Below are 20,047 nucleotides of genomic sequence, written 5' to 3'. Positions count from 1 at the left end.
ACATTAAACCTGGCACCATACTTCCATGTATCCAGCCGTGTGGCTGCCTTCAGATTTTCTAGGCGAGGATGAAAGTGTGCAGCAGCGTGCGGGATGGCAGCCAGCATGGCTGAGCTTTAGTCACCATGGGAAGAGCAATTCAAAGGGAAAGTGAAATTCAAAGGTTGATCTGAAACAGGATTTGCTACCAAGGAAGCATTTGGTTGCCAGTCCAAGCTATCAAAATCCCCTGAGAAAATCACTCTAGCAAATTCATCACTTCGGTATCTGGCTGAATCATCAGGTCTCTTCCAGCACCTTTTTGCCATAGCTTCAAGGCAGGCATCTTCCCAGAGTACCACCACGAGTCATACCAGAGAGGAGGAGCTAGCAAACGCCAGTATGTAGGAAGGAGACAAGATTCCAGCCAACAGAAATGGAGAACTTGGCATCAGACAAACACCACAAACCCAGCAACAGCTATAAATATTCAAAGACAGAACACACTTTTTAAAAATTTATTGTACACATTACACTTTGGGAACCTAGAGCCCAAGATTTAACACATATCAGGATAACTGACCTTTGAGTATCAGATCTGCTTTAACCAGTGGGACAAAAAAAAGTTCCAACTGAGACGTTTCAAAATGCTGAGCCTATTGTATATCTGGAAGTAGGTGTAACTCTTAGGAGCAGGGATCAACAGCTGCCATCTTCCACAAGTGATGCAGCTCGAGAATGAGAGCACTGAATCACTAGAAAGGAAAAGGAGGAAAACACACCAAGAGAGAGAAAGTGACTAAAAATCTTACACGTCCTATTTCTAAAGGGAAACAAGATAGAAATCACATTCCTCCCTGCAGAGGAGTAAGAGACTGCGTAGGCAAGGCCAGCCACAGACACCGTGGATCCCCAAGAAATTTCATTTAGGAAAGAGTCCTTCTCCCCCAGAGCGCCTATTTAACCGCCGTCTCCAAACTTCTGCTCCTACCACAGAGCGTGCCCTGGGGCCTTTCCATCCCAGCAAGGCCCCCAGCTGCCTCCCACACCGCGCAGGGCGGGCTGGTGGGAGCTGCGAGCCACTGCAGCGCACAGAGCCGCTGCACTGCACGAGCTGCACGCTGGCAGCCTCAGCCCAAGCTACGTAAGTTGAAGTCAGAGACAAAAAAAAAAAGTAAAGAGTGACGAAAGTTTCTCATGTGTGCTACAGCCTCTGAACTGTAGTTCTTGGGAAACACTGCCAGCCTTGGCGTAAGAGCTGGATAGGCTAGACCTGCTGACTGGGCTCACATCTCAAGCTGCACAGACAGCACACATATGACTTTGGCTCCAGTTTTGGAAGATATTAGACACATTTCATTAGGTATCAATAATTCCATCCATGTAGATTCCATAGATCTGTCCAGCTTCAGTATGTTTTACAACTCTTAAATTCATCCCTTTATCCCTCCTGCCTCAGAGCATCCTTAGCCACGGTAGATTTACTACTCTGCAAACACTGCCTACAGTAAATGGGATGTAAAGCCATCAGACTGCAGGATGGTTTCCATACCGTACGTGCGTAACACAAGCACACAAAGCAATTTGCCTTTCAAACTGATGAGAATTTAAGAGAGATTAGGGGGCAATTTTATCTTAAGGCTCCCTTCCCCCAGTACATACAGTGAACTGCTCCCAAACCAGTTGTGACAAGATGATGCATAAAGTCTTCTAATAGCCTGCCAATGCGAGACAGATTTAAGATTTAGCACATTTACAGCTCGTACATAAGAATAACCAAAAAGGCTAGAGCAAATCTGCGACCTTTTCTCCTCCACATTGTGAAAATAAGGCTCAAAACCGGCCAAGCTTGATGAGCTGAGCCATGCTCACCGCGCAAGCAAAGCTACATTTAAGCCAGGACCTTTTATTTTCCATTCACCTTAAGTTAATCATACAAACACCCCGTTTAATTCAGCTGATATAAGGCACTGTCCCTGCCAGGACCGTTACCACATCAGTCTCCTCTGGGCACCGACTGCGTATTCCTGATTCATCCTACGTTCTGCTTATGGTGCAACAACAGCTTCTGACCTGTTTAAAAAAAAAAAAAAAAACACCAAACCCCCAAAAAAACCACACCACACAAAACCCAAACTTGTTTCTTGGTTGCTTTTCAGACAGGCCAGCGTGCTGCTGTGGGGGAGCTGACAGGAGGGACATAGCACAGCCCAGGCAGGGCAGCCTCTTCACAGCGTTTTCATGCGTATTTGGCACACTAGTTCAGAACAGTATTCCACACACCACTTCAAAAGGAGCAAACTACTTGGTCAGCTTAGGTTGAACATTGAATTATGAGGTGTATACCCATTCTGAGAGTCGATGCTGCAGTAACCGAGCTACTGTAACCAGATGGCACCAAGGCTCTATACTGCTACGTAGTTTATTCTCCCAGAAGCAGAGATGAAGTGGGTAAACGTTACATCCACCTATAAACCAGCAAAATCTGAAATTCAGTCGCTCCCCTGCCTTAAGTGGTTGCACTCATAAAAGCCCAGACATGATAATCAACAGAAAAGGAGCTTTTAACTTCCAGAGGTTTCTGAAGTAAAAACCTATTAACAGACTTAATATTTCATGAACTTTTTTCTAAAGAAGCCTTAGGATCAAAATTCAATGAGTCACAGTTTCTGCGACAGTAAGTAATCTCTGGATACTCAATTGCATGTGATCTTCCATATTCACTTTTTCTCCTCATGCCCAAGAGGAAACAAAATTTTTTTCAACATGAACATTGGTGCAGCCGTCACTGAACATCTCTTTGTACTAGGGAAAACTAGCACAAGGGGACAGTGCCCTATCTGGTTGTGTGAACAAACAGCTACCCGACTGCTGCCACAGCTGGGCTGGTCCTGAAAAGCCACACTGGGACTACGGCAACACTGCCGACCAATTCCATGTTTTCACACGTTAAGGAATAGAAAACTGATTTCCAAGGGCAAAACAGGATATTCCACGCTGAAGTGAAAACTGGTTGTCTGCAACTACTTGTAGTCCATGTCACCACCAAAGCCTAATGTTTAACTGACTATTGTACCATGCAGTGCCCGGTGTACATGGGTATTTCTGCATTGCCCTAATTCCGTTGAGCACACACTAGTGAGGAAATAAAGCAGCAAGCAGCCTAACCTGTCCAGAAGCTTACAGAGTATCCAGCCTGAAGAATAATACTGCAATACTTCCCAAGATACTTATAGAACACAGTAATTGTTAATACTTCCATGCTCATGTCCTTTGTTAAACTTGTCAGATACAGCTGAGAAACCTAAAAAAAAAAAAAAAAAATTTAAAAGGGTTTCAAGTATTTCCGATATAGAACTTTTACTTACAGGGAGGATATCCCAGCAGCAGTTCTTTCCTAGCAGCATGACCAGGATAAGCAGCGAAACCAGCCAAAGCCAAAAGTAATCCCAGGACTTCTCTGGATTCAAGAGCCAAACAAGCAAAGCACTAACCTAAATGTTAAAATCCATGTTTAAGACCAAGCCAACACCTTATCTAATAATTTGTGGAAAGCACTAACGAAGATTATATCCCCTAGTAAACAAAACATCACATCAGCTTTTTTTTTTTGTTTTAAGAAGTTAACCACAGTTACCTAGAGATAGATACTGCTGCCTTCAGAGGTACATTATAGGTACTCCTGCTGCTGCTACATAGCCTTAGGTGATGGCTGCAACAGCTGCATTGAAGAAGTAAAGCAAGCAAAGATTTTTTTCCCAAAATTAGAAATATACAATTTCCAAAAATGGGAGCAAAAGACAAATGGTAATAAAAAATACTGCTGAAGAAAGGTTTAATTAAAAAAATCAGGAATTCAACAGTGCCTAAATCTTTATTTTTCATAACCTACATATTTTTTTCAAATTAGACAGTTTTACATTTTTATGACACAAAAGGAAACTTAAATTACTGATAGTTTACATGTAAGCTTGATTCCAGTCTTAATGGAAGAAGAACAAAAACAAAAACCCTCAAGAAGGCTCCCATATTACACTTCTATTTCGTGAATTGGCAGCTGTTAGGTCTCCTTAGAAATCTTCGATTGTCTGCTGCTATTAGTGTAATAGGTTACAAAGCACATAAAAATCCCTAACTGTAGCTAGCTGAAGGAGATACAGAGGAAGGTATGCACCATTACAGTCAGCTGTTGCTCCTGATACACTGCACCACACTCAAACAAGGGCCTTTCTGCCAGCTGCTGAAGTCTTTGAAGGATAATGCAGCAACGTAAAAAAATTGCCACTGTTCATAAGATTTCTAACTGGCAAACGACAGCGTCACAGTGGGGGACTGATCTGAAACAACAGTAAGTTTTAAAAGCAACCTTTTTTTTTTTAACTGAAAGTCTCAGATCCCATTTTGACTTGTTTTCACAATTAAAAGCATGGCCAGAGTCCTACAAGGTAAAATGCCCATTTCAATTACTGTATCCCTGCACCTTTAACTCAGCTACTGCTTTTCGGAGATTTTGAATTTTAAAAGCCACAGTTTAATCCTTCTATGTATCGTAGCAACAGTCTGCATGCAACTTCACAACTCTACTCTGAAAACTCCATTTTGTCACTGAGTGGAAAAAAAAAAAAGAAAAATCTCAAAGTAAAATGCAGTAAGGATAAGTTGTATATTACACAGCTATTTGGCGTGTCACTTTTTTTCTTTTTAAGAAAAAAGCTATAAAAACCACATCAGAGGAAGGTTTAAACTTTCAATGCAACAGACTGTTGCTGGGTAAGCAGTAATTACAGTGTATTGACCTAGCACAAATGGCAGCAGAATACATTAGAACGGCACAACACACCCCGCTGGTGTCAACATATCACCTTAGGTACCAGTTGAGCATTATGACTAGCTGTACACAGTCGCTGTAAGGAACCACTTGTGATTGTTTGCAGCTGGTAAGCCTTTCACTTGCAGCAGACAAACAAAATGAATCATACAGCTGGCCTAAACCATACACAAACCTAGCTGCCATTTTCACTGCCGCTGGGGAAAGGAGAAGCGTATTCAAAATCCAATGACAGAACTAGTTGAGTGGTTTCGGTGACGTCGTCTCAAGAGTCCTATCTCCTCTCACAGCAGTCACAAAGTGCGCTTTTTAAACAAGAAAAATCAGATCCCAGCATGCCCTACTTTGACCAGTTCTGCAGCATACAACAGGCTGGATTTAAACGGTCAACTAGTCACCAATTGATGCTCATAATAGGAAATTTATCAGGAGTCAACTTCTATAGTTACATTACAGTTCTATGATTCATACGCTAAGGAAAGCACTGATATTCTTGAAAGCAGACAAGTAAGCTTCAGTGTGTATTTTTGTAGCAGTCTAAAATTCTTTCCAATTAAATTTGATTTTATGACAAAATTACAGTTTGACTGCTAAAATTCACTATTTACACTTTTGAATTGGTTACATCACTTGTTTTCAGAAGGACACAGGAAAGTATTTGAGGGCTTTCAAATAAGACTTCTATTCCATTTCCCTTTTGCAGTGAAGAGGCAGAGTCAGTTCAGCACACCAGAATAAAATAAGAAAAAGAAAAAACAACAAATTAAAGTAATATTCAAACCACAACATTTAGTTTATCTACATCCAGCTCAACAGCAACATTTATAATATCAATAATTTTTATCAGATTTTTTCTTTAGGGTACCTTTTTATATGTTCTGATTATTTACAACTGTACAAGCAAAGCACACACTTCCAAGTGCACATATTTAATACAGTATTGACTATTTGCATTTACAGGTTTTTCAACAATCTGAAAAAGATCAACTGTGTAAGATCTTTAAGGTATATTACAAAAACTGCTGCTAGTTCCTGTACTACAGTATGTTTACCCAGTAAGACCAGTGACAATAGATACATACTGTAACTGAGTAATTCTGTATTCCACTCATGCTAACCCTCCACGGGGTCAGAACTCATTAACTCTAAGCTGTCTTGTACAAAAGTTAAGGCAAAGTCATTTTCAAGTTTAAATAAAATTCAAGTCTTTAAATATTGGATGGAAATAATTCTTTAAAAAAATCAGTTGTTTAAATAAACATTTTTGTGGAATAAACTGTACTGTCATAATCAGCAGGAATGATTTTTGTCTGAACTTCCTGCAGTTTAAACACTTAAAGAAAAACTTTAGGCATTTTAAAACAAAAATAATTTATATTCAACTTTATTAGAAACTCGCTAATTTAGTGCATCCTTGTCCTTCAGAAAGCGCATCACTTCTAAAGTAAATAAGTGTGAGAAACCTCATCCCAGAGGTAAATATCAGGGATCTCTTCCTCTACCACACAAAACAAACACCATTATCTCACGTCTTGAAAAATTCAAATCCATATGCCAATGCTCGTAGTTACAGGAAGACGTCAACACAAAGCTGACTAAGATATGGACTCTTTCAAAGAGCACTTGGGGCAGAGTTTAAAAAAAAAAAGTCTACACAGAGCACAGGGGTAACCAGAACATACAGCGCTGACTCAGTTAACTCCCTTACAAGCACAGGGAAGCTAAGGTTATCACAAGAAGGCTACAGTGCTTTCTCCTGATAACATCCACTAACAGGCTTCACCACCATAGAAGCTCACAGACTTAATTCTTTCTATTCACAATGTGCTTTGTATTTGCAAATTATAACATCAGTTTTATTCTGGAGTGAGAAGATGGTTACTTGCTTGCAGTAAGTCGAAAAAGGAAGTATTTTAGAAAGACTGCTATGGTGCTCCGTAGGATTCATTTTGTGTGTGCAAAACATCAATAGAAGATTAAATTTTTAAAAATGCTAGAAACAACTACTCATTTAACCTAAAAGTGCAAGTTTGTTTGCTGACACTTAGTACAGCAGCCCAATAAAAAAAAAAAATCTTCAAGGTCACATACTAATTAATAAAATATATCTACTTCCTTGCACTCTACACACTAGCTGCCGTTACCAGTCTTTTGGACACTTTAGATATGTACTTGCAGACCAGTTTATTAAAAATATTGCAGCAGCACGTTTCTGCTTAACAGTTTAGAAAAAACTCACTATACAGAGCTTGCACTCACACAGCCACAGAGAGGCTTAATAAAAAGTTGATTTTTTTTTAAAGACGAATATTTTACATCTTGAAAAAAATAATCACACTAAGCTTCACCTCCAATTAAGCACCAACCTAAATGTAAGGTTTAGAACAACTATCCAGAAATATCCAGAAAAATAGAATGTTTGTTCAAGAGGGGAAAAAGTATTTCACAGAAAAATAACTTGCAGGCATTGTTATATGCCTAGTATCACTGCAAGCTCCTAACCAGCAACTCATTCTCAGGTATCTTAGTGGGAACATGGGTTTAATTTGTGGGAAGCAGACCTCTTTTCAAATCCCTCCCAGGTGTTAGTTTCACTGAGGAGATTTTGGAGGGGTACTCTGTTCTTTGTTTAAGCGTTTGCCAACGGCTGGAGGTGATGATCTGCGTCCTGACTGTCTCCTCTGGTCTTTGGGTTGTCCAGGATGTGACTTTGCAGGAGGAGGTTCTCTGTTTTTCTCTATTGTTTCTGTGGGCTTTCTTTCATCTTTTCCACATGCTACAGTGTTTGGCTTCTGTTCCTTCTGGGGTTGCAACGTAGGAGGATCTTTAGTTGTTCTCTGGCAAATTTCTGCATAACTAGGTTTTCGCAGTTCCTGTGAAATCAAAAGCAAACAGGACAGCAAAGTTAAGGCATCCTGAGGAAAAATAAAAATCATTTACTTTTATGAACAAAAAAGGTAAAAATCTTTGCCCCAAAAGACCGCTGCAGTAAAATATGCAGATGAGGGCATGAGCACGAATTTTACAGAAGTTGTACAGACAATAAGGTTCAAGACAAGGTAAAATGCAAAACAGTATGCCAGAAAAATGGGGTACTGTGACATGGCAAAATATTTCTGATTCAAGCAAACTAAGACAGCTGAAAGACAATGAATACTCTTGTTTAAATACCAACTTATGTATTATTAACGCTTCTACCTCAAGGATACTACCAAGAAGAGAATTCAGACAGAGCTATCATTCACCAAGTTATTTTAAACATTTTTGCAGTGTTAACTGCATAATTGTATCATGCAAGTAATCACGAGGCCACCAACACAAATTTAAGGATACTAGGCTCACATGATTAAGCAACACTGGGTGGCAATGAAAGCAATATTCTGTTAAAAGCATCAAACTGGATCATTAAGAGAAAGTGAAGTAATAAGGTCACTTACTATGGCAGCCCCATTGACTTGTACCGATTTACATGCAGTGCTGAGTGTGGAAGAAGAAAGCCTTTCTGTACTCTGTGTCTCTCTCTGCTGTTTATCCACAACCTTGGAGTCCCTGTAAGCATCCAGCAAGAAGCAAGGCTCATGAAAAGCAAAACTTCAGGATAGATGAATAATCTAATAATGGGTCTAAAGCTGTTGAGTATGATTATAAGAAGTTACAGCTATAGTTTGCCTAGCACATAATGACTAGCATTGCATTTAAAAATGCTATCAAATATTAAAAAAAAGATATTCCTGTGGAATTTGACACTACTTGTAATTTGCGACATTGATAGCATTTGGTTGTTATCTTAACACCTCTATTTGATTTGCAGGTTCTAAATAAGGTCTTACTGAAAGCTTTATTTATTGTATGGGCAATGATACTGCCCACAGGACCATAGGTTTACCCTCTATGCTTCAAAGACAGTAAGGTATTCATTAAACTTCTAAATACTTGCAGAGACTGAAACAGCACAAAATTTGTCTGCTGAATGACTGACTGAATCTCTATTATGATACTGCTCAGAAATTAAGCTTTATTGTCTTTATTACAAGTATAATATGCAACAAAATATTATTCTTTTCACTGATCAAGATTTGAATAGCCATTTACAGTGTTCCACTGATCCTTCTGATGAGAGAAAATGGAAATGTGATTCTGAGCAGAATAATTACAGCTATGTAATTAAGTGCTTACTCAGAAGACGGGGATGGCGAAGGAGACCTTTCAAACGTCCTGGGCAATGTAGAAGAAACTGGCAACAACGGCTCTCGAGGAATTCCCGATGAAATAGTGTTTGTACTTGCATCCACATTAATGTTCTAAAGGAAGGGAAAAAAAGAAGGGCAATCTTAATATCTGATATATGGTTTACCTGAAGATTAACACAATCAGTAAACAGTTTACAAGTTGATTTATAAAGGTGAATTGACCATAGGAAGACACAGAAGGATCCAATGTATCTATTGTAACAAAAGAGATTTTTCCTTTACAATTATTTGGAAACACAGACAAAGAAAATCGCACACTGTGGCTCCTCCCCCCAAAATTGGGGGAGGAGCCACAAAAATTAATTCCCTTTGGGACATATCTGGATGACAAAAGTCACTTCATTCAACCTGGCAAATTCGGACCTGCTGGTGACAAAGCAGGCTTTGTTCCTCTTCACATAACCATAGGTAGCTTATTAAGGTGTAAGTCTCCTAGAGTTACACACCAAGAATCATCATCTTCAAAGCTCTAGCTCTGCATCATCCCAAATAGCTGGTGCTAAAACATACTAACCTTAAAAAAAAAAAAAAAAATATGAAGCTTTTGCAAACTAGGATACGACCATAATTTGAAAGTCCTTTTCTTATGCTGTAAAGGTGATCTGCTACGAAGCAGAAGAGGTTTTTTTTTCATAGCCCTTAAAAGATTCTGGTAGGGCCAAGTGATACTGTGCTTCCAGGTAAAAGCCAAATAGGTTCAAGATGCATACATAAATATACATTGTCACAAAATAAGAAAAGAGAAAGACTTTATCTTGAAAAATGGATTTCTCACATTTATAACCATTTTGGTGGTGGTGGTGGGTTGGGTGTTTTTTGTTTTTTTTTTAATGAAGTGCTGTGTCCTTTGTATTGCTTCTGACCTGTCTGACTCTAGAACCAGAACAGATTCTGGTAGCAGATGAGAGTGTAGAAAACACGAGACTCCTGTGGTCACTGTTAGAAAGGAAAATGGTATTTGATGACACTGTTTCAAATCAGGCAGCATAGATTACTGCAGTAGATCTAAGCCTAGTTTTACTCAAAGTAAAACCATAAAAGGTAGGATGTTCAGAAATAAAAGAATAGCTTCTAAAGTTTTAGTTTTACTCATTATAGTAGTGTGTGCAAAGCCTTGAGATTGCAAGTTGCTGAGCATTCCAGCCAAGTTCAAAACTGTAGGTGCCTGGTCAAGCGTGAATAGCTTCAAGTCAAGCAGACATGCAAGTGCTGTTCCTAGGCCAAAACACTCAGCCCCTGGTCTGTCAGCACTGCAGTTTCCTAGTTAGAAAATGTGGGATTATTAACACCTGCCATTCCCCAGACCTACATCTAGAAGAGCACCATAAAGCAAAGCGCATGAAGACGATGACGCATGGATAACAACCGTTGGAAATACGCAACTTAAGTTCACTCAGCTTTTGTACGTTGGACTTGCCCATCTATAAAGAGTAGCAGTGTGTAACCCTACATCAGGTGACATGAAAAAATTCTGAGATCAAAGTGAAAAGCGGCCGGCATACATTGGCAAGATTCTAATGTAAACTCAAACACCTTTGTAGTAGAACTCAATCAGTCTTTGGTATCAGTTGCTATTACCTCATTCCTTATTAACACCAACAAGGAAAGACAGCACAACGCGTTTCTTCCATACAATGGTATAGACTAACTTATGCAAGCTGGAGAAAAAAAATTAGGACATCAAAGGAAACTTTTTAATGTGACAGTGCATCGCATATCGTAAAACCTCGGTGCCTGACCTCTACAGAGGTCTACAGAGGTATAGACTGCCTCTACAGAGAAGAAGTGTAAGTTCTTTACATTAAGTGCAAAGCAAGTGCTAGATTTTTAATGGGAGAAGCAATGGGTTTTCAGCCGTGGCATCAATAGCAAGTGCTGGAATTATATTTAAAACCTGAAATAAGGTAATAAAAAACACTTCAGAAATAGAGGTAAAATACTTTAAAAATAGGTCTTGGCCAGGAACAGACTACAGTCTGGAGTATTCACTGACACTAAGTTAAACTCTGCTCTTATCATGGCACTGTCCTGCATATTCCCCCAAATGCAACCCTGGAACAGTTGTCCCTGTTACCAACTGCAGGAGACAACAGATGGCTTGTCTGTGCAATCGCTGCGCCTGGTGCGGGCTGCCCTGCCGCTTCCTTTCTTTACCAACACACACCCTCCCTACCCACCCTTGATATGTGGGCACCAAAGAAAACACTTCTGCAATAAACTGGTTTTAGAGACCAGGCAGGAGAGATACTGGTGTTTCATCATGTTGCTTTACATTGCTATATCCAGGGGTTAATTTCTTCAGTTGTGGTACAGTAGAAAAACACAAATTAAATTAGAGCTACCAAAAAAAGCCAATATACACTTCCATAGCCTAGACTGTTCCATAGTACACAGGGTTATTAGATGAGTCTTGAGGGAGAACTGTCACTCACAAGTGGCATGGTAGAGAGAGTTCTAAACCAAATCTTTGAACAGCTACTGAACATTAACTTTCAACTGCATCTCTACTACATCTAGAAAGCAGTGGTTGCCAAGTCATTCTGGTATATTTTTATCTTTCCAAGTAATATGACAAGACAATGCTGGGATCCAGCTGGTTTTGGTAACAGTTCTTGTTCCAGCTATGCTGCTCAATGTACTGAGATTATGTAGGCAGCTTCTTTATATTTCAGGGCTTAAAAGTTTGTCTCTGTCACTTTAAAGTGTTTTATATAAATCTCAGAAGTCTAACTTTCGAACATGAGGAAAACTTTTATCACATATTTTTCACCTGAGTCTATCAAAAAGCCTGAGGCAATTACGAACAGCAAAGAGCATATTTTCTAATCTCTGCTATTAACATCTACTTATACTGGTGCTCATACTCCCAAACTATTTCAAAAGGAATACTCAACAAATTTTAAGATATAAGTGGAGAAGGCAGCAGCACATCGTTTGACCGCTATCTTTTAAAAGCATTTCTTAGGACCCATGCAAAACCACAAGTCTTTTCCATGTACAAGCCACCAAATCTGAAAACAAGAGATATGCAATTCTTTGTTTTCCCAACAAAAGTGAACACTAGTTACTCACTCTTTCTTTTGACGTTCCTATTACCACGCTGGATAGTCTGTTTTCAAAAAGGTCTTCAGTCTTTAAATTGCCAGCAGCCCCAGGTAATGGAGGAAAGCTAGATAAACCCAATTCAAAGCTAGGAGACGGAGGTTTTGGGGGTGGTGGAGACTGTGTTTGGCCTCTCTGGAACAGAAATAACATGTTGAGGTTACTGCACTGGATGACAAAAAGACAGACGTGGAACTTCGCAGGTATAAATCAAATGCAAAATACAGTTTGAAGCCCTAGAGAGGCCTCCCCCATCCCACCTCCCAAGAAAACGATACAGCACTCAGGAATAGATACTTTCATTTTTCACTGCTGTCCTTAAAATATCTAACTATTATTTAAATGTGATGGCATAAGCATCCTTAGATATTTCATATGCGTAAGTTTTAGTGATACTGGTAGAATAAGAGAAGTCTTCTTGCCAACCCTTCCTTCAGGATGGACACTTACACTGACAGATAGCAAAACAGACTGGTTTAGATATCATGATATAGTGAAAATAAAAAGCACATTTATGTGGTTGGTAACATTCTAAATGAAAGGCAGGAGTCAACAAGAATCTTTTATCATGTTCAGATAAATTAAGAAGTGGCAAGAGAGCATGCCTTGCATGTAGTGTAGACAACAGCAATTAATATGAATTTACATGGTCACTTCACAAAAATGCAAAGATAAATGTCAAAACTATTGCTGAAACAAGGTGAATTTTTTTAACTAAATCTAAGAAAAACAATATCCCAGCAAAAAAGTCTGCTAAACATAACTATTTTGCACTACAGACAGCAGGCAGTTCAGGAGTTGAGTACCACAATTAAAGACTACTTGCAAGGACCACTTGTAAGGATTTATAAAGCTAAATCCTCTTTACACTGAAAAAATAAAATCCCTTCTGTAATATGCTGTAACTGAAGTTAATTGTTAACTTCTTCTACATCATGTAAACAAAGTAGTAACTGTTTCATGACTGCTCAGGCCTGTGTTAAGATCATCTCATCTGCAGAATACCAAATGCAAAGCATTTTGAGACAATTCCTATTTTGAAAAGGAAAATATAAGTATATAGTCAAAATGGTCTGAATGCAAGAACAATGCTTCTGGACAGAAAGGTGCTGCACCACTTACTGTTCCCCCCCCACACCTTCCTCCTCGTGAAGAGCAACAGATACAAAACTACCCTCAAGGTCTTTTCAGAAACTACAGTTCATGTCAAAAGAAGCATGTGTCAAGAGGGAAGTAGGGAAAGAACAGAGGCAAGAACAACTGCAGCTCCTAGGACTGCTACTGACCCAGCATTACCTGCCAGAACACAGTTTAAGAGCACTACAGGAACGGAGGCTGCAAACCTCCAAAAATACAAGTCAGATGACCTGTCAAAGGGTCACAGTGGGAGACTACACTTAATCTAGCTCAAACTGCAAGAGGAACAACCTTTTTTTTTTTTTTTTTTTTTTTTTTTTTTTTGCTTTTTTAAGGAACTATTCTTCAAATCACAGCACTTAGTTTTCTTAAAAGGGGACTGAAGTCCTCAATAGATAATGCTTCTGTATTTTCTACAAACATTTTAAGTTATAAAGAATGGTCCTAAAAAGCCCAACATATTAAGAGACAAGTAGTATGAACATATTAAATTAGGGGAATTACATGGATTTTAAGCTGCCTACTGCATAACATTTCTCAAATCAACTTATGACAAGTTGAGAAACCTGCTTATGTCTTTATGTCTACAGTCAATTATAATCCAATCAAAAAGGTTCATGCTTTCTCATGCAAGTACGCATACTCTAATTTTTCCTTGAAAAAATAAAAATCAAAAGTCGCCACTATTCAAGCACAACTGGTTGCAGTTGTGTCCTGTGTACACTATATCTAGTCACTACAGCATCATACAAGAAATAGGACCCTGGATTCAATTACTTCTATAGTCTAAAGGGGTCAAATGTTAATCCTTCACTTCAGAGTACGCTCCTGCCCAGTGTACACAGTTGTGGGTGTGCAGCAGGTCTCACCTCTGTTCAAGTCACATTACTGGGCAGTAGAGACGAAAGATTCATGGGTCTGAAGAGAATAGAAGGAACCTGGCTGCAATTAAAGCCTGGGGCTGAGAGAAAGGAACTGCGGATCTCCAAAGAAGTTATGTCTACCAGTTTTACATTCAAAGTTAACATAGCTTTTACCGTCAGCTAAGTCAGAAGAACATCTCTGCTCAGTAAGAGCGTCCAAGGTAACCCTTTCACTCCAGCCACTCACTTATACGCCTAACCTGTACCACTTTCTTGTTCTTCCAAAGACAGAAAAAAATGTTTATAGGAAAACACCAAACTAAAAATTCAAGCAGCTTTGAATGGGCAAGAGAAAGCAGTATTGAGAGTCCTACATGCAATGTGATCTCACTGAGCTTTGACAAGTTTGACAAGAACTAAAAGCAACCAAAGGGAAGGAACCACTTGCCACTTCATGCTTTCCAAACCTTGATGCTCCTGCATCCAAGTCCCCCAAGGCTACTCAACTGCAGGAGCCACAAATCCACAAATGCAATGATTCCAGACCTTTGAGAAAGTGTTATGGCTCATGCAGTGGGGTTACTTTGCAACTTAACATGAGTAAGGGAATACTCCGGTTCAAACTCAGGAACACGCTGTGTGTGGCAAAAAAACCCAGACACTTCCTGCGATTCATCAAATCAAACCTTAAGTCTTACCAAAAAATTACAATTTTTTTCTTCTACACAGTATCTAGTCAAGCCTTTTTAAGTATCAAGGTTATTTAGGTATTCACCTTGGATTTCAGTTTACCAAAACTAGTATTTCAATAGCGTTAGTACACCTCTACCAAGTGGTACTTGGAAAGGATTTAAGAAACAGAACTGACCATTTAATAACTATCATTCTTGCTATACATTATGTCACATGAATCTATAAGATGTTCTTCAACATCTACACAAATGATAATCAAGTATTAAGTGGTTTGAACTTAGTTATTTAGCTCTCCCTGAACATGTCAGCTGGTATGCTGACAAAGTAACACTAAGATGGAAATTTTTTGCTAGTATAGAGCAAAAGGTAATTTTAACTTTTTCCTGACTTCTGCATTAACAATCTTCTCTGACACCCAAATGCAATAAACTCACATGACTGCTGTCTTCAGTCAACTGTGACATACAACTGCTTGCGCAAAAACTCATCTCACCTGCTACTCCACATAATATCCATACTATTGCCTTGTTACCCTACTTTTATTATAGATTAATACAATCATGAACACTCACTGTAAACTTGTCCTCCCTTTTCTTTCGGTAGCCATATGAATTTTTCCTAAGGGAAAGAAAGCAGTTATTAGAACCTTGCCTATAGATAAATGGAAGGCAGTTGGCAAAACCAGGAGAAATTAATTCAAAAATTTATTTCATCTATCTTCATTCTAGACAGGTTATTAAAAAAGTGTTTTAGGGAAAAATTAAAGGTAAGGACCTTATACAAGTCAGCATAAGAATACAGTGGTCACAAATAATTCCGGCATTTAAAGCATCTCTGTGCCGATTACATATAAGGCTTAGACAAAACTTTTCAATACCCAAAGTAAAGGGTCTGTCTTTTTTTGATGGCTGTGCACCTTTGAAATACAGCTATTTTCAAGTCCTGTAAAGCCCCTCCAAAGCATTTTCAGCACTTCTCCCCCAGCCCTGCTTCAGCTAAAGCCCCTCCACACAGCAGTTTGAAATCTGCAATGCATTCTAATGTTTCAATCTATTTTGTTTTCTACTTGACTTCTAATATTATAAATGTATTCAATACCGAAGCATCAGAATATAAATTTAAGTACTGACAATTCCTGTACATTTTTGTACTCCACTTAAGCAATCTTGTTTTCTATATCCTTAATCATACTCTCATCCACTAGTTACAACACAATTTGGCAAAACAGATTTAGGCAAGTATTACAATCCTTGCACAAAATCCCCACTTAATTTTGCAGTGATACAACACAAGCCTAATATAGAATCATCTGCAAAAGACTTAAGATATTTTCCAATTCAGTAAGTCACTCGATGTGATTTACTTGGAGACAAAAACACAGCCATTATTAAACAAAGCTGCACAGTACTTTTATAAAGCACTTAGAACTGTACAGTACTGAATAAATTCCAGGATAAGCCTGCTAAATTCTCAAATTAATATTGGTGCCACCAATTTTCAGCTCCCCAGGTGAGGTTTTTTGGGGGTTTTGTTTGGTTGTTTTTAACCTGCATAACAATAGTTTTCTTTGAATGTAATCTTTTTTCCTTCATCCATACCAATCCATCACCTTTGTTGTTGTAAATTTCTAATTTGGGCAAAATTCTGACCTTTCAACTAAAAAACTTAACAATGAGCACTGCTAGTACAGGTTCAGGTGCACAACCTACACTGCTTAACAACGGAATGGGCAGACCTGCTTCATTAAATTCAAACAATCTGTAAAAACTTTTTTACAACAGATGAAGAAAGGACGGAGGATTAGATGTTATCTTATGGCTGTAAATTGTTCATCAGTTGCCATTGACGACTCATTTGGTAGGAAAGCATGCAAGTCCACTTTGCATATGTTCTATCTTTAGCACTTTCTCTGAAGTACTTTAGAAGCAGCAATACCAGGTTCAGAGGACAACCATCGAGGACACTCACCTTCCTCTACCTAATCCAGGAGATGAGTCAACACTGGTCTGTTCCATCCGTCCAGTTCCCACTTCCCTCTTGGTGTAACTCGTAGTAGCATTCTGCATCCGTGTCCTGTTTTGTCCCGGCTGCCGCGTCTGTGGACTCCTGACGCCATTGATTAAACGATCAGCAGAAAAGTTGAATATTGTAGGACTGTCTAGAAGCCCAGGTCCCCTTTCTGCACTGGGTATTGTATGTCGTATATGAGACTTGCTAGGATTCCTACAAATTCAAAAGTCATTTCAACATACGTACTACGAGAGATCTTCTGAGGCCTAAGTCTATACACAGAATTGAGAAGCAGCAAGGTCTTTAGCCCTTTATTGCAAATTTCATTTATAAGAATGAAAAATATCCAATTTAATAGGTCATGTGAATTCCCAAAATTAACCTTTTCGCTGTCTTTTTTTCAACTATGGCTTTACTAAAAACTACTTGAAATTGAAAATACTATACAAATAATCCTTCCTGCTGATCACATGCCATCATTCAGTGTATTTCATCTGAATGCCCTAGATCACGGAACAGACAAGTTCTCAGTTTTCAGACAGTCCATTTACATTTAGAAACAGTACATCCACTAACAGCAGCGCCATCTGCCCTTTGGCCTCACTTAACCTTGCACCACGGTCAATTTCACAAGTATTTTCAAGTTAGCTGGTGTCACAAAAATAAGCAGATTAAAAGCCCACAAGCCAAATACTAGAATAGTACGTATATTGTTAAAAGATTTTTCAACTTGCCTGTTCCTGGGAGGATATTGTCTGAGCGTAGTCAATGGAGAAGCAGCAGGCTTAAAGGTTGGAGATGTGAACCCATTGATAAAACCAGTATTTGGAAACGGTGTTACCTGAAGAATACATTGCATGCTCATAATTACAAACTGAGTACTATTTTTTCTTAACCCCATACTTTACATCATTCTATACAGGGCAGTACTTAAAACATTGGCTCAAACAGGAATACAGCATTTGTCCAGTGCCTTGTAACCAACTTAGAAAATGCTGAGTTTTGAGAAGACATATTCAAGCTCTGATGATTGAAAAACTTTGAGCCAAAATTCTTGGCTGTAAGCAACTCTCCTATGTCACACCATACTATGCACAACTTCAGACTACAGAGATCCTTCATCAAAGGGTAACCTACACAGCCTGTAAGTTTTTCTTCTAATTTACGTGTGAATCCCTCCCTAAAAAGAACAAAAATTGGTTTTTAGTCCCTCATTCTACGTATCTTCCATGCGACACCTAAATAAAGTCTAGAGAATAAGTGGATGTTGAATAGGCCTCTGATTCTTTTCACATCTTACCACATTATTCTACATGTCAATTACTGTCTTGTTGTCTGAAGAAGCAACATTAGCAAAAGATTTTTGGGGTGGGTGCATATCCATGTCTTTAATTAACAAGATACCTACAAACTTGAAACACGTTCATAGTAATTTCTGCAACCTCAACTAGCACACTTTCTTTTTTTCAAAATGAATGAATGAGTTTCATTTAGCAAGTGTTATCATTAGCAACAGCAAATGCTTGTCTTTGTGCCCTGAAAACAGGCAAAATGCAGAACAGTAAGACTTGTACGTAGCATTCCTTCTACAGTTAATTAAATGATGAGAAACAGCTGGGATTAAGACTATTTTCTATAAAGGTATCTTTAAGCTTGTCTAACCTTTCTTGCAAAAGTTAAAGCAAATCGCTAATCAATGAAAAAAGTTTAACACCAAAGCTGTCATGTTGAACTACTGTTAGTCTAACCTAGCATTTGCTGTCATGTGTGCTATCTCGACTCCAAAAATAGGCCATTAGAAGTTTAATAAAGCTATTTTAGGAACAAAGTTTCATCAAAATACTGCTTTGAAGTGCTTTCTGCTTTAATAGTTACAACTTGAGCACTGTAAAATTCAATCAAAACTAGTAACTAGTGAACCTGTATGAGAAGACATTAAGCATACTAAAGGAAAACAAATTCAACTCATTGCTTAAAGGGACTCTAGCAATATTCACCCCTTTTCTTTAAGAAAGGGTGACCTTTTGAGACAAAAATGTCATTTTCGTTTTCCAGTAACAGCAAAAGCATAAATTTGCTTTCTCCACAGAATTCATCTAGCTCATATAAAGTACACTTTTTTAATACAAGCAGGAGAAACCAGATCTTCTTAGTACTATTAAGTACTTGAAGAAGTAGGTAGGTTTAGAATTTTGAGGACAAGTGTTACCATATTCTAGTTTCAGAACTAAAACTGGATGTCCATGCAAATGGGTGTATTAAAACTCTAACAAATGAGACAAAGCATTGTTAGTGTTTATGCTAAGGCACAAAAGAAACTTCTGCTATATTTGCACACAAGTCTACACACAAACTGCAACCCTGTCTCATGGAAATTATTCCTGTGTGATAATCTCTCATGGTCCCTGTTCTCAAGTAACTTCTATTCAAATATAGCTCTTCCTATAAAAGGTTCAAGAAACATACTAATGTACACAAAACGCAGCTAACCAATGACAATATGCTGCAGAACAGCAGGAGGTAGAGCTCTGCTAGCTGGTTTCTTAAGAAAGGTATGAGATCTTTAATGCTGGCAAACTTGAATCGTCTTCCCCCAAAGGCCAAGACTAGTAAGCTTTCTGGAACACAAAAAGTTCCAGGATGACATAAGGCAGATACACACTGTGCTGTGCTTGAACCTGTGGCCAATTAATCTATGTCTTCTACACCAATGCCATCCAACTACTTCACTATCCCACAGCAAGTCTGTGCAGTGGTCAATCTTAGTTATCTAGAGGCAGAACAGTTTTCATTGCTGCTTAATAAGGTGGCTTTTCTCCTGAAACAGCATCATTCACTACGCTACCCTGTCTCCTCCGCATTCTTCATCTCCCTGAAAAAGCCTCCCCCTGCAAGGGTTCTGGCTACCTTCCCTGCGTGTAAAGTATTTAGCACACCAACTTTTTAATTAGCTTGCTGTTTGTTACACGAGAAGTTTGCTCAAGTTTGTTCAAGGACACTTTAATCCTCTGCCAAAAAAGCTCCAACAAAGCTTCTAGTTTTGAGCATTGCTACCCTAGTTTTTTAGCTGCAAGTCAAGAGGCATTTACAGAGGGGAGAAAGAGGTTCCACATAGAGCAAACTTAGTCTCCCAGTCATTACAGAAAGCTATATTCACATTAGCTTCTGTAGGGTAACAGTGGCAG

The 20,047-nt window shown here is 38.7% G+C and overlaps 1 protein-coding gene across 8 annotated transcripts in view; it reads right to left on the bottom strand.

The window, feature by feature from the left end:
• Positions 1-514: 514 nt before the first annotated feature.
• LARP4B (La ribonucleoprotein 4B) overlaps positions 515-20,047 on the bottom strand; it is a 61,462-nt gene continuing 41,929 nt past the window's right edge. For 5 of the 8 annotated variants that reach the window (XM_040590807.1, XM_040590806.1, XM_040590808.1 and 2 more), the window contains 7 exons: positions 17,597-17,703; positions 16,821-17,075; positions 15,425-15,470; positions 12,130-12,294; positions 8,984-9,108; positions 8,245-8,356; positions 3,835-7,680 (listed from right to left, as the gene is read on the bottom strand). In XM_040590807.1, coding sequence (XP_040446741.1) covers positions 7,399-7,680; positions 8,245-8,356; positions 8,984-9,108; positions 12,130-12,294; positions 15,425-15,470; positions 16,821-17,075; positions 17,597-17,703 — 1,092 coding nt within the window. In that variant the 3' untranslated portion in view covers positions 3,835-7,398. Of the gene's footprint in view, positions 3,284-3,834; positions 7,681-8,244; positions 8,357-8,983; positions 9,109-12,129; positions 12,295-15,424; positions 15,471-16,820; positions 17,076-17,596; positions 17,704-20,047 lie in introns of those variants that run through there. The other 3 variants (XM_040590804.1, XM_040590803.1, XM_040590805.1) reach the window with 3 other exon arrangements.

The sequence above is a fragment of the Falco naumanni genome, chromosome 4, assembly GCF_017639655.2.
Source record: "Falco naumanni isolate bFalNau1 chromosome 4, bFalNau1.pat, whole genome shotgun sequence".
NCBI lineage: Eukaryota > Metazoa > Chordata > Aves > Falconiformes > Falconidae > Falco > Falco naumanni.
The sequence above is the reverse complement of the archived record's forward strand: the minus strand, read 5'-3'. Positions and strand labels throughout refer to the sequence as shown.